This window comes from Rhinopithecus roxellana, chromosome 12 (assembly GCF_007565055.1).
Source record: "Rhinopithecus roxellana isolate Shanxi Qingling chromosome 12, ASM756505v1, whole genome shotgun sequence".
NCBI classification, from domain to species: domain Eukaryota; kingdom Metazoa; phylum Chordata; class Mammalia; order Primates; family Cercopithecidae; genus Rhinopithecus; species Rhinopithecus roxellana.
Window position 1 is genome coordinate 59,868,052 of NC_044560.1, and position 13,099 is coordinate 59,881,150.

The following is a 13,099-nucleotide window of genomic DNA, read 5'->3' on the forward strand; positions in this document are numbered from 1 at the left end:
TCTACTAAAAATATAAAAATTAGCCGGGCATGGTGGTGGGCGCCTGTAGTCCCAGCTACTAGGGAGGCTGAGACAGAAGAATTGCTTGAACCTGGGAGGTGGAGGTTGCAGTGAGCCAAGATCACATCACTGCACTCTAGCCTAGGCAACATTACAAGATTCCATCTCAAAAAAAAAAAAAATTTTTTAAAAATGGACCAAAGATCTTAGGAGACATCTCACTGAAGAAGATATACAGATGGCAAATAAGCATATGAAAAAGTGCTTTAATATATTATTTAATATAATTCTAATTTAATATTTATTCATTTAATATATATTCAAGGAAATGTAAATAAAAATGACAATGAAATACCACTCCACATCTATTAGAATGGCCAAACAAATTCAGAACACTGACAACATCAAATGCTGGTGAGGATGTGGAACAATACGAACTCTCATTCATTGCTGGTGGGAATGCAAAATGGTAAGCTACATGGTGGTTTCTTGTAATACTAAACATGCTCTTACCATATACTCCAGTAATCATGGTCCACAAGAACCTGCATACAGATATTTATGTCAACTTTATTCATAAACACCAAAACTTGGAAACAATCAAGATGTCATTTGGTAGGTGAATGGATAAGCTGTGGTACATGCAGGTAATAGAGTATTATTCAGTGCTAAAAAGAAATGAGCTATCAAGCCCTGAAAAACAGAGGAAACTGAAATGCACATAACTATGTGAAAAAAGTCAATATGAAAAGGCTACATACTGTGTGGTTCCAACTGTATGACATTCTGGAAAAGGCAAAACTATGGAGACAGTAAAAAGATCATGGTTACCAGGAATGATGGGGGAGAAAAGCATAAGCAAGTGGACTAACGAGGACTTTTAGGTCAGGGAAACTGCTCTGTACAATACTATAATGATGGACACATGTCATGGTACATTTGCTCAAAACCCACAGAATATACAGTAAAAGTAAACTCTAATGTAAACTATGGACTCTGGGTGATAATGATGTGTCAGTATAGGTTCATCATTTATAACAAATGTACCACTCCAATGGGTGGTAATAATGGGGTTATCCAGTGTTGATAATGGGGGTGACTAAGCATGTGCAGGGACAGAAAATATACAGGAAATCTCTATCTTCTACTCAATTTTGCTGTGAACCTAAAATAAACTCTATTTTAAAAAAAAGTTGGCTAGAAAATTCCAAAAGCAAAAAACAAAACAAGATAAAACAAACCTAAAATAAACATTTAAATGATAGACCTAAACTCATTTATGTTAATAATTACATTAAATGTTAATGAATTAAATGCTGCAATTAAAAAAGCAGATTATAGGACAGGCACAGTGGCTCACGCTTGTAATCCCAGCACTTTGGGAGGCCTAGGTGGGTGGATCACAAGGTCAGGAGTTTGAGACCAGCCTAGCCAACATGGTGAAACCCCATCTCTACTAAAAACACAAAAATTATCTGGGTGTGGTGGCGGGAGCCTGTAATCCCAGCTACTCAGGAGGCTGAGGCAGGAGAATTGCTTGAAACTGGAAAGCAGAGGTTGCAGTGAGCCGAGATCGTGCAACTGCACTCCAGCCTGGGTAATAAGAGCTAAACTATGTCTCAAAAAAAAAAAAAGTGAAAAAGAAAACCCAGATTTTATCAGAATTGATTTTTGTAAAAAGCAAGGTCCAATCATATGCTGTGTCCAAGACATATACTTTACATATAAAAACATAGATAGAATCAAAGTAAATAGCTAGAAAATTATATACCATGCAAACTGTAAACCTAAGAAAGTTGGGGGCCAGGTGCAGTGGCTCACGGATGCAATCCTAGCACTTCTGGAGGCCAAGGTGGGAGAGTTGCTTGAGCCCAGGGTTTCAAAACCAGTCTAAGCAACACAGTGAGACCCTATCTCTATAGGAGAAAAAAAAAAGAGCTGGGCATGGTGGTGCATGCCTGTAGTCCCAGCTACTTGGGAGGCTGAGGAAGGAGGATCGCTTGAGCCCAGGAGTTCAAGGGTGCAGTGAGCTGTCATTGTGCCACAGTACTTCAGCCTGGGTGACACAGCGAGATGCTGTCTCTAAAAAATAAATGAATAAATAAGAAGAAAGTTGGTGGCCGGGCGCGGTGGCTCATGTTTGTAATCCCAGCACTTTGGGAGGCGGAGGCGGGCAGATCACGAGGTCAGGAGACCAAGACCATCCTGGCTAACACGGTGAAACCTCATCTCTACTAAAAATACAAAAAATTAGCCAGGCATGGCGGCATGCGCCTGTAGTCCTAGCTACTCGGGAGGCTGAGGTGGGAGAATGGCGTGAACCCAGGTGGCAGAGCTTGCAGTGAGCCGAGATGGCACCACTGCACTCCAGCCTGGGCAACAGAGCGTGACTTCATCCCCCACCACCAAAAAAAAAAAAAAAAAAAAGTAAAGAAAAGAAAATAAAGTTGGTGTGACTGACTATTTTAATATAAGTTTAAGACAATGAGGTAAGAAGAAAGAAATTTCTTACTAGTTAGCTGGGCACAGTGGTTCACACCTGTAATCCCAGCATTTTGGGAGGCCAAGGCAGGCGAATCACTTGAGGTCAGGAGTTCAAGACTAGCCTGGCCAACATGGGGAAACCCCGTCTCTACTAAAAACACACAAAAAATTAGCTGGGCGTGAGGATGTGCTGCCTGTAATCCCAACTATTCAGGAGGCTGAGGCAGGAGAATCACTTAAACCTGGGAGGCGGAGATTGCAGTGAGCTGAGATTGTGCCACTGCACTTCACCCTGGGGCGATAGAGTGAGACTCTGTCTCCAAAACAAAAAACATACTGCTGAAAGGGTCAATTAAAAAAGAAGATATAATCATGTGTGTGTGATTAAACCTGAAATTACATGAAACAAAAACAACAGAATTAAAGCGAGAAAAAAAAAATTCTGTCTGGGCATGGTAGCTCACGCCTGTAATCCCAGTACTTTGGGAGGCCGAGTTGGGTGTATCACTTGAGGTCAGGAGTTCAAGACAAGCCTGGCCAACATGGTGAAACCCTGTCTCTACTAAAAATACAAAATTTAGCCAAGTATGGTGACGTGGGCCTGTAATCCCAGCTACTTGGGAGGCTGAGGCAGGAGAATTGCTTGAACCTGGCATGCAGATGTTGCAGTGAGCTGAGATTGCATCACTGCACTCCAGCCTGGGCAGGAGTGAGACACCATCTCAAAAAAAAAAAAAAAAAAAAAAAACAAAAAAAAAAAACTACATAGTTGAAGATTGATAGAACTAGCCAAAAATTAGTAGAAATACAGATCTAAAACATGATCAACTATCTTCAGCTAGTTAATATTTATAGAGTGATACATTTAATAATTGCTGAATACACATTATTTTCAAGTGAACTTCATATGTTCATCAAGCTATTCTGGATCAAAAACTTTCAGGGATCTTTTAGCATCATGCACCTTATATTTTCTGTACCATGAATCTTGGGAAAAAGAGCTAAAGGTTATCACAATTTATTACTTGCTTGGATTATGTCAGTACTTTTTGAGGGGCAATTAATTGCTATTTCTATTTATAAAAATACATAATATATTACAAATAAATTAAAATTTATTATACAATATAATTTTTTTTCAGGTGAAAATATTTACAGAGCTTCATAATCAGCCCAAGACCACATAGAGCAAACATGAATGATATTTCCCAAAAGGCTGAGGTAAGTCTCAAAAGTAAAAAAATAAAAATAAAAGAGGGAAATGTAGAGTTGACTGTAGAATTGCTGAAAGGACAATCATTTGGTGGAAAGGTCACATTTAGGAGTTCATAATTAATAACATAATGGCAAGATCTAAAACAAGAAGAGATACAATTCACCAGCTGGTCTTGGGCTAGTATTTTCATTTGGGTTCTAGGAAATTCTACAAAGCATGAGTACTAAATTTGTGAATGATAGTGAAGTGGATGTGATAGCTAGCATTCTGAGTAGAATTTTAAATGTTTTGTTCTTGATAACTCTTAGAAAGTATTATTTTAGTATTAAAACAAAGTTTGACCTATACTCACAGGAGAAAGCATAATTCCCTCTTAGGTAAGGAATGTTTTTAGTGCCTTATGTATATTTTTTAATTTTTAGCTTTTTTCTGGTTCTTGACTGTAGATACTGAGAGTTGTCGTAAGAAGAGTTCAGTTGCTGACACTCAGAATTATAAAATTAACCCTTAAATGACCAATGACACATAATAGATTACAAAATACAGGCTGGATGTGCCACAGATTAATTAAGCAATTGTCATTATCACTAGGAAAAAGGGTTTGGTGTTCTGAGGCACACATTTTATTTACTGAAATTTCATTTAGAAATCAGCTTAATTTTCAAAGTGATGAAAATAATTTGCTTTCCTGGTTATAGAGTGGAGGAAAATCATTTCTTCAGTCTTCTACCAGATTCCTGTTCTTTGTGAAGCTCTCTTGCCATATGGAATTGCTCTTACAGCCCACCCTATATAGAATGATATAGCCTTCTTACACATTTTTAATGTGGTTTAAGGAAGTTATAGATGGGAAGTAATAGTAACAATATAAATCACAGCTTGTGCCCACAGACCATGGTGTACCTCAGCCACAAATAAGGACTAAAGGACTGGCCTTCAGTTTTGCTTATATTAGATATAGAAACCAGGAAGGGTGTAAAATGTGCATTAGCCTCTAAACTTTAAAGCCTAAACTTTTGCTTTGTTTTCAACTTCACCAAATTTACTGAAATTAGTTTGGGTACCTTTTTAACAAGTGATATCAAATCTGAATCTTTAATAATGGAGTTAGACAATAAAAGATAGTTTTTAATTAGAATTCAGAATTTTATTTTTATATTTTACTGGCTTTCAGCTTCGGTGGAATGCTACCCACAAAAAGGGATTTCATTAATATATAACAGTGAAATTTCTACTCTCATATTTTCTGTAATGTCATTTTTCATAGGTTTTAGAAAGTATCTAATCAGGTTGTGATAGTCAAATAAAGCATTCAAACACATTTCTATTTTATGTTTCAATATATATTTTTTATATTGCTTATTCTTATCTATCTTTACCTAATTTCTTCCTATCTTTTTCGTTAACTTTCTTTTCTTTATTTTCTTCTAATGAAGATTCTGCTTTCTTCATCTAAACCTGTCCCAAAAACCTATGTACCAAAACTTGGCAAGGGTGATGTAAAGGATAAGTTTGAAGCCATGCAGAGAGCCAGGGAAGAAAGAAATCAAAGGAGATCTAGAGACGAAAAGCAAAGAAGAAAAGAACAATATATTAGAGAGAGAGAATGGAACAGGAGAAAGCAGGAGGTTACTTTATTTTACTTTATTCTCGTGAAAATACTTGTTTTCATTTTTTTAATTTAAATTGTACTTATTCACATTAACCACATTTCATATTAACTATAACTAAAATACTTTTCTGTATTTGTAACCTAATTTAAACTCTGCATATAATATGATTTAGTCTAATTTTTGGACATGTACTCACATGAATTTATTTAACCATCTAGATTAAAGAAATGCTTGCTTCTGATGATGAGGAAGATGTATCTTCTAAAGTAGAAAAGGCTTATGTTCCAAAATTAACAGGTAAGAAGCTTGAGAAGTAAATAGCAAATTAAATTGCAAAATAGAAACATAGCCAATTATTAAACATTTTTTTCATATATTCTTAGGAACTGTTAAGGGTAGATTTGCTGAAATGGAGAAACAAAGACAAGAGGAACAAAGGAAGAGAACGGAGGAGGAACGAAAACGCAGAATTGAGCAGGATATGTTAGAAAAGAGGAAAATACAGCGTGAATTAGCAAAAAGGGCTGAGCAGGTATGACTAAAGATTAAGTTCGTCTTTGTTTCTGAAACTAACTGTGCAAAGTAAAACTAATCAGTATGTTGCCTAATTAAAATATTTTAATATAACATAAACCTATTAAAAAGCAGCTAACCGTCTGGGCATGGTGACTCACATCTGTAATCTCAGCACTTTGGGAGGCCAAGGTGGGTGGATTGCTTCGGTAACATGGCAAAATCCCGTCTCTACAAAAAAATACAAACATTAGCTGGGCATGGTGGCAAGTGCCTGTAGTCCCAGCTATTCAGAAGGCTGAGGTAGGAGGTTCGCTTGAGCCTGAAAGGTGGAAGTTGCAGTGAGCCAAGATCATGCCACTGGACTCCAGCCTGGGTGACAGAGTATGATCCGTCTCAAAGAAAGAAAAAAAAAGGCAGCTAACCTGAAAAGAGCTGAAGGTAAAATATTTAACATCAGATGCCTAGAAGGATATGGGCAGAATATGCCTGTTTTAAGGTAGAATAGTGAGATGATTTCTGTCATATACAATCTTACCATTCTATCCATATTCCTCACCCCGTCTACATTCCTTATTTTTCTTTACAGGTTAGAAGATTTTACAAAGATGTAAGGCAATGTCACATATAAATTATCCATGAGTACCTAACAAAATGTTAATCTTCTAATAACAATACTTTTACATGCTGGTCTGTTTTCATGCTGCTGATAAAGACATACCCGAGACTGGAAAATAAAAGAGGTTTTATTGGACTTACAGTTCTACATGGCTGGGGAGGCCTCAGAATCATGGAGGGAGGTGAAAGGCACTTCTTACATGGCAGTGGCAAGAGAAAATGAAGAAGATGCAAAAGCGGAAACCTCTGATAAAACCATCAGATCTCATGAGACTTATTCACTACCACGAGAACAGTATGGGGGAAACCACCCCCATCCCCATGATTCAAATTATCTCCCGCCGGGTCCCGCCCACAACATGTGGGAATTATGGGAGTACAATTCAAGATGAGATTTGGATGGGGACACAGAGCCAAACTATATCAGCTGGTCTTTTAAAACCATACATTAAGTGCTTTCAGTCTTTTGCTATGCTCCCTTCAGTTTCCATTACCTTTCTGAAAAAGAAAAGTGACAATGAAAGCAAAGCATATGCCATACTTACTAAAGAAATGTATTTACCCTGGATTTGCAAAGGGGGTACAGGTATTGGGTAAATACAGCAGTTCCAAATGGGAGAAATTGTCCAAAACAAAGGGGTTACAGGGCCCATGCAAGTCTGAAATCCAGCAGGGTAGTCATTTTTTTTTTTTTTTTTTTTTTTTTTTGAGACAGTTTCGCTCTTGTCGCCCAGGCTGGAGTACCATTGTGTAATCTTGGCTCACTACAACCTCCACCTCCCAGCTTGAAGCAATTCTCCTGTCTCAGCCTCCTGAGTAGCAGGGGTTACAGGTGCCCACCACCACACCTGGCTAATTTTTGTATTTTTAGTGGAGACGGGTTTTCGCCATGTAGGCCAGGTTGATCTTGAATTCCTGACCTCTGGTGATCTACCTGCCTCGGACTCCCAAAGTGCTGGGATTACAGGCATCAGTCACTGCACTGGCCTTTTTTTTTTTTTTTTTTAATTGAGACGGAGTCTCACTCTGTCACCGAGGCTGGAGTGCAGTGGCAAAATCTCGGCTCACTGCAACCTCTGCCTCCCGGGTTCAAGTGATTATCCTGCCTCAGCCTCCCGAGTAGCTGGGACTACAGGCACGTGCCACCACTCCCAGCTAATTTTTTTGTATTTTTAGTAGAGACAGGGTTTCACCATGTTGGCCAGGCTGGTCTTAAACTCCTGATCTCAAATGATCTGCCCACCTCGGCCTCCCAAAGTAATTACAGGCATGAGCCACTGTACCCAGCCTAGTAATTTTATCTTGTAAATATGTAAATTGTCAAATCTAATTAAGTACATTTTCCACTCCACTCTAATATAATTTAATGTATCTTTGAATATAAGGAGTAAAATATGGCATAGGTAGTCAGGAAGAGTTTGAATGTTTGTTTGTAAAATTTATTTGTATAAATCTATATGCAAGAATGCCATAAAAAGGATTCTTGAGTCAGGGGGTAGCTGAAAGTCTTGGTGACCTACAAGATTTGGAGATTCTAGGATCTTACAATGAATTAAAAATGAGAGCTAGACATGGTGATTCATGCCTGTAATCCCAGCACCTTGGGAGGCTGAGGTAGGAGGATTGCTTGAGCCCAGGAGTATGAGGATGCAGTGAGCTATGATCATTCCACTGCACTTCCACCCGGCAACAGAGAGACCTTGTCTCTTAAAAAAAAAAAAAAAAAAAAAGATGGTAGGGGGGTGGGTGGGGATTTATAGTAGATATAGTGGATGTTAGAATCAATTTGGGGAAGAAACTTGATTTGATATTATCTGTTCATCTTTGAGGATACCCTGATGAGCAAAGTTAAAGTCCATCAGCTTAGAAAAAAGAGAAGTTAATGTTGAGGGAAGAGAAGGAGATGTTGAAAAGAAAAAGGAGAGAAGGAAGTTGATTTGGGAAGAAGCAAAAGGAGTTTCATTTTTTATAAAGCAAAAGAAATAGGAAGCGGCTCTTCAATGTTGTCTTCTGAAAGTCAACACTATGACTGAACTTCTGAATATCTGATCTCTGTGAATATACTGACACTATGGCTACTTAGACAGATTTATCTTTTTCCTTGTTTGTTGAAAAAAAAAAAAAGTATGCTCCAATGTTTTCTTGTTTTGGTAATGGTTTAAAGTGAGCAAAGAAGAAAGCAAAAAAGATCTTCAAACATACTTTATTATTTTACCATAAGCTAATAGAGATCGGGGAAGCAGGCTGGGTAACAATATAGTGAGACCTCAGCTCTTAAAAACAGACAAACAACTTAGCCAGGAGGTGGTGGTGGATGCCTATAGTCCCAGCTACTTGGGATGCTAAAGTGGGAGGATTGCTTGAACCCAGGAGGTTCATGATCAGGCCACTGCACCAAAAACAAACAACAACAACAACAACAACAACACAAAAAACCTGGGTTTGGGAAGGTTGTAGCAGCAGCAGCAATAAAAGAAAGTTGAGTTAATAAATTTAGTATTTCTCTTTTCTATATTCTCAATGTCTGGCTTTTCACCGTATCTCCTGGATCTTTTCTTTTTTTTTTTTTTAAGACAGAGTCTTGGCGGGGCGCGGTGGCTCACGCCTGTAATCCCAGCACTTTGGGAGGCTGAGGTGGGCGGATCACAAGGTCAGGAGATCGAGACCATCCTGGCTAATACGGTGAAACCCCGTCTCTACTAAAAATACAAAAAATTAGCCGGGCGCGGTGGCGGGCGCCTGTGGTCCCAGCTACTCGGGAGGCTGAGGCAGGAGAATGGTGTAAAGCCGGGAGGCGGAGCTTGCAGTGAGCCGAGATCGCCCCACTGCACTCCAGCCTGGGCGACAGAGCAGGACTCCGTCTCAAAAAAAAAAAAAAAGAGTCTTGCTCTGTTGCCCAGGCTGGAGTGCAGTGGTGCAATCACAGCTCATTGCATCCTCAACCTTCTGGGTTCAAGCAATTCTCCTACCTCAGCCTCCTAAGTAGCTGGGACTACAGATGCATGCCACCATGCTTGGCTAATTTTTAAAAAACTTCTTGGCCAGGTGTGGTGGCTCACACCTGTAATACCAGCACTTTGGAAGGCCGAAGCAGGTGGATTGCTTGAGCCCAGGAGCTCAAGGTCAGCCTAAGCAATATAATAAAACCTTGTTACTACAAAAAAAAAAAAAAAAAAAAAAAAAAAAAAATAGTGAGCATGGTGGCGCATGTCTGCAGTCCCAGCTACCTGGGAGGCTGCAGTGGGAGGATGATCGCTTCAGCTCGGGAGGCGAAGGTTGTAGTGAGCCAAGGTTGCACCACTGTACTCAAGCCTGGGCAACACAGCAAGACCCTGCTGTCTCTACAGAAAAAAATCTACCAAAAAATTTTTTTTGTAGAGATGGGGTCTCACTTTGTTGCCCAGGCTCGTCTCAAACTCCTGGGCTCAAGAGATCCTCCCACCTTGGCCTCTCAAAGTTGGGAGAATACAGGCATGAACCACCATGTCCAGCCTCCTGGATCTTTTTATTGAGAGATTAACATGATTTATTTATTTATTTATTTTTAATTTTTGTTTTTTTGAGACAGAGTCTCGCTCTGTCGCCCAGGCTGGAGTGCAGTGGCCGGATCTCAGCTCACTGCAAGCTCCGCCTCCCGGGTTTACGCCATTCTCCCGCCTCAGCCTCCCGAGTAGCTGGGACTACAGGCGCCCACCACGTCGCCCAGCTAGTTTTTTGTTTTTTTTAGTAGAGACGGGGTTTCACCGTATTAGCCAGGATGGTCTCGATCTCCTGACCTCGTGATCCGCCCGTCTCGGCCTCCCAAAGTGCTAGGATTACAGGCTTGAGCCACCGCGCCCGGCCGATTAACATGATTTATACAGGAATTGTCAGTGTTCTTTTAGAAAGAGAAGTCTTTTTTTTTTTTTTTTTTTTTTTGAGCCATTGTGGCTGGCCGAGCTCTCACTTTTTAAATGAGGAGCTTTCCTACTTAGACCTAGTCAAAATATAGAGAAAACATGACTATCAGAATTATTTTCCCTTCTAAACTATTCTATCCCAGCTGGGCACGGTGGCTCATGCCTGTAATCCCAGCACTTTGGGAGGCTGAGGTGGGCGGATCACTTGAGGTCAGGAGTTCGAGACCAGCCTGGCCAACATGGTGAAACCCTGTCTCTACTAAATATACAGAAATTAGCCGGGCGTGATGGTGTGCACCTGTAGTCCCAGCTACTCAGGAGGCTGAGGCCGGAGAATTGCTTGAACCCAGCATGCAGAAGGTGCAGTGACCTGAGACTATACCACTACACTCCAGCCTGGGTGACAGCAGGAGACTCTGTCTCAAAAAAATAAATAAACTAGCCTACATGTTTCACTGTACTGTTATTGTATCAGTTTTATTTTTGCCCTATACTTATGTTGTAAAATATAATCATGACAAGTATTAGATTGCTAATGGATAGGTTTTCCTTTTGATGGGGCAGTGACAAAGAATGGAGAAGTGTTTCTATGTGTCTCGGTTTAAATTGCTAATTAAATTAATACTTGCTGCTTGTAAGCTCAACAGCTTGGTCATAAGAGTTTGGTCTGTTATTCAGTTTCTGGGTTACAAAGGTAGGCTTTGTCTTAATTTTTTCTGTTTTTCTTTCTTTTTTTTTCTTGAAACAGGGTCTCACTCTGTCACCCACTCTGGAGTAGAGTGGCTTGAACATGGCTCACTGCAGCCTTAACCACCTGGGCTCAAGTGATCCTCCTGCCTCAGCCTCCAGAGTAGCTGGGACCACAGGTGCGTGCCACCATGCCCAGCTAATTTTTGTGCTTTTTGTAGAGAAGGGATCTCGCCATGTTGCCCAAGCTGGTCTTGAACTCTTGGGCTCAAGTGATCTGCCCACCTCGGCTTTCCAAAGTGCTGGGATTACAGGCATGAGCCACCTCGCCCAGCCTGATTGTTTTCTTAATATGTTGTTTTCTGGATATTGATATTGATATCAATACGCAACAACAAATACAAAGGACATATTTGGCTAATTTGGAACAACATAAACATATTTCAAAAATTATAAATTTGAAAATTTACTATAAGTCACAACTAAATTACTTTCCATTTGTATGTTTAAAAGCAAAAAGTAGAAATCTGATGTAATGTAATGATATGAAATTCTCATTCAATAGATTGAGGACATAAACAATACGGGAACTGAATCAGCATCAGAGGTAAACAGAAATTTCCTTTAATGAAACATTCACCTAAAATTATCTGATTCACAAATTATCTTTTAATATAAGAAAAAATTAAAAGGGCTTTTATTATTTTTATTATAAATATAGAAATAACAAAAAAGTATGTTTTGCAAAGCAAGAGCATACTTTTGCACTTTCAAACACTATAGCTTAGTGTTTTAAAGAAAAGTATGTTTTGTTTTGCTTTCATAGGTTAGAAAGACAAGCTTATTAGTCTCAGTTTTAGATACTCTGCCAAGACAATGTATTTTTTGAACTGTTACTAACAGCTGAGATTATTGAACGCTAACATTTATAAAAAGGCAATTTTATTTTCATCATTTGTCTTCTTTCCTCAGAGTTCCCGAGAGTTTATGTTTTGGTTTTTATATAATAGTATAGAGTGCAGTATCTGTTACCATGAAGAAATGTTCAACAACCACAAAAATTTTAGTCATCCCTTTCATCTAACAGAATAAGTTAAAAACCTTTCAATTTGATGGTGTGCCTAAAACTACAGCCCATAAATTGGGAGCAATTTTATCTCAGGACCATGTGTTTCATTTCATAACTCTTCTAAGTTTTTAAAAAAGTCAGCGGCAACAATAGATTATATAATTAAAATGAATTAAATAATAAATTTAAAATATTTTAATACAATCAAATACCAGAGAGTTTTATCTATAATATATATGTTTAAGAAATCACTTGGAAAAACTGTGTTTTTTCTCACTAAATACTAGTTTCATTAAGTATTTAAAAGCTTAGAGAGAAAAATCATATGAAGAAACTTTTTTTTATTTAAACTGAATCTGTCCACCATCAAATTGATTTACAGTACATTCACATGCACATTTTGTGGATTAGTGCACAAATAGCTTAATTCAGGCAATGCCACTGCAGTTTCGTTATCTGAACAGCTGTGTTAACTCCATCTTCTAGGAAATAGAATGCTTCTTGAACCTCATCAGCAATGGATTTCACTAAGATTAACTCACAATGCACAAATAATTTAGAGTAGGAGATGTTTAATAATAATCTGTAAAATATAATTGTTTGTTCTTCATAATAACATTGATGACAATGTAATGGAATTCACTTATTATGGAGGTAAAGTCCCATGAAACCCAATTTTGATTAAGAAGAAATATGCTAATTATTCATTTTATAAAATAGGAAGGAGATGATTCACTACTTATAACTGTGGTACCTGTTAAATCATATAAAACATCTGGAAAAATGAAAAAGAATTTTGAGGATCTAGAAAAAGAACGTGAAGAGAAAGAAAGGATCAAGTATGAGGAAGATAAAAGAGTAAGATATGATGAACAACGACGATCTCTCAAGGAAGCAAAGTGTCTTTCATTAGTTATGGTAAGTTTTTTTTGTTTGTTTTTTAAGAAACAAATCAAGGCAGTTTAAGTTAGCATTTTCCTTTATGAATAAAAGGTGGGTT

General features: G+C 38.5%; 1 protein-coding gene across 10 annotated transcripts in view; it reads left to right on the forward strand.

The window, feature by feature from the left end:
- NEXN (nexilin F-actin binding protein) overlaps positions 1-13,099 on the forward strand; it is a 55,691-nt gene that overhangs the window by 22,651 nt on the left and 19,941 nt on the right. For 3 of the 10 annotated variants that reach the window (XM_010380663.2, XM_010380662.2, XM_030913679.1), the window contains 6 exons: positions 3,627-3,705; positions 5,137-5,328; positions 5,532-5,610; positions 5,697-5,845; positions 11,596-11,637; positions 12,820-13,017. In XM_010380663.2, the coding sequence (XP_010378965.2) occupies positions 3,679-3,705; positions 5,137-5,328; positions 5,532-5,610; positions 5,697-5,845; positions 11,596-11,637; positions 12,820-13,017 (687 nt within the window). In that variant the 5' untranslated portion in view covers positions 3,627-3,678. Of the gene's footprint in view, positions 1-440; positions 470-3,626; positions 3,706-5,136; positions 5,329-5,531; positions 5,611-5,696; positions 5,846-11,595; positions 11,638-12,819; positions 13,018-13,099 lie in introns of those variants that run through there. The other 7 variants (XM_030913684.1, XM_030913682.1, XM_030913681.1 and 4 more) reach the window with 5 other exon arrangements.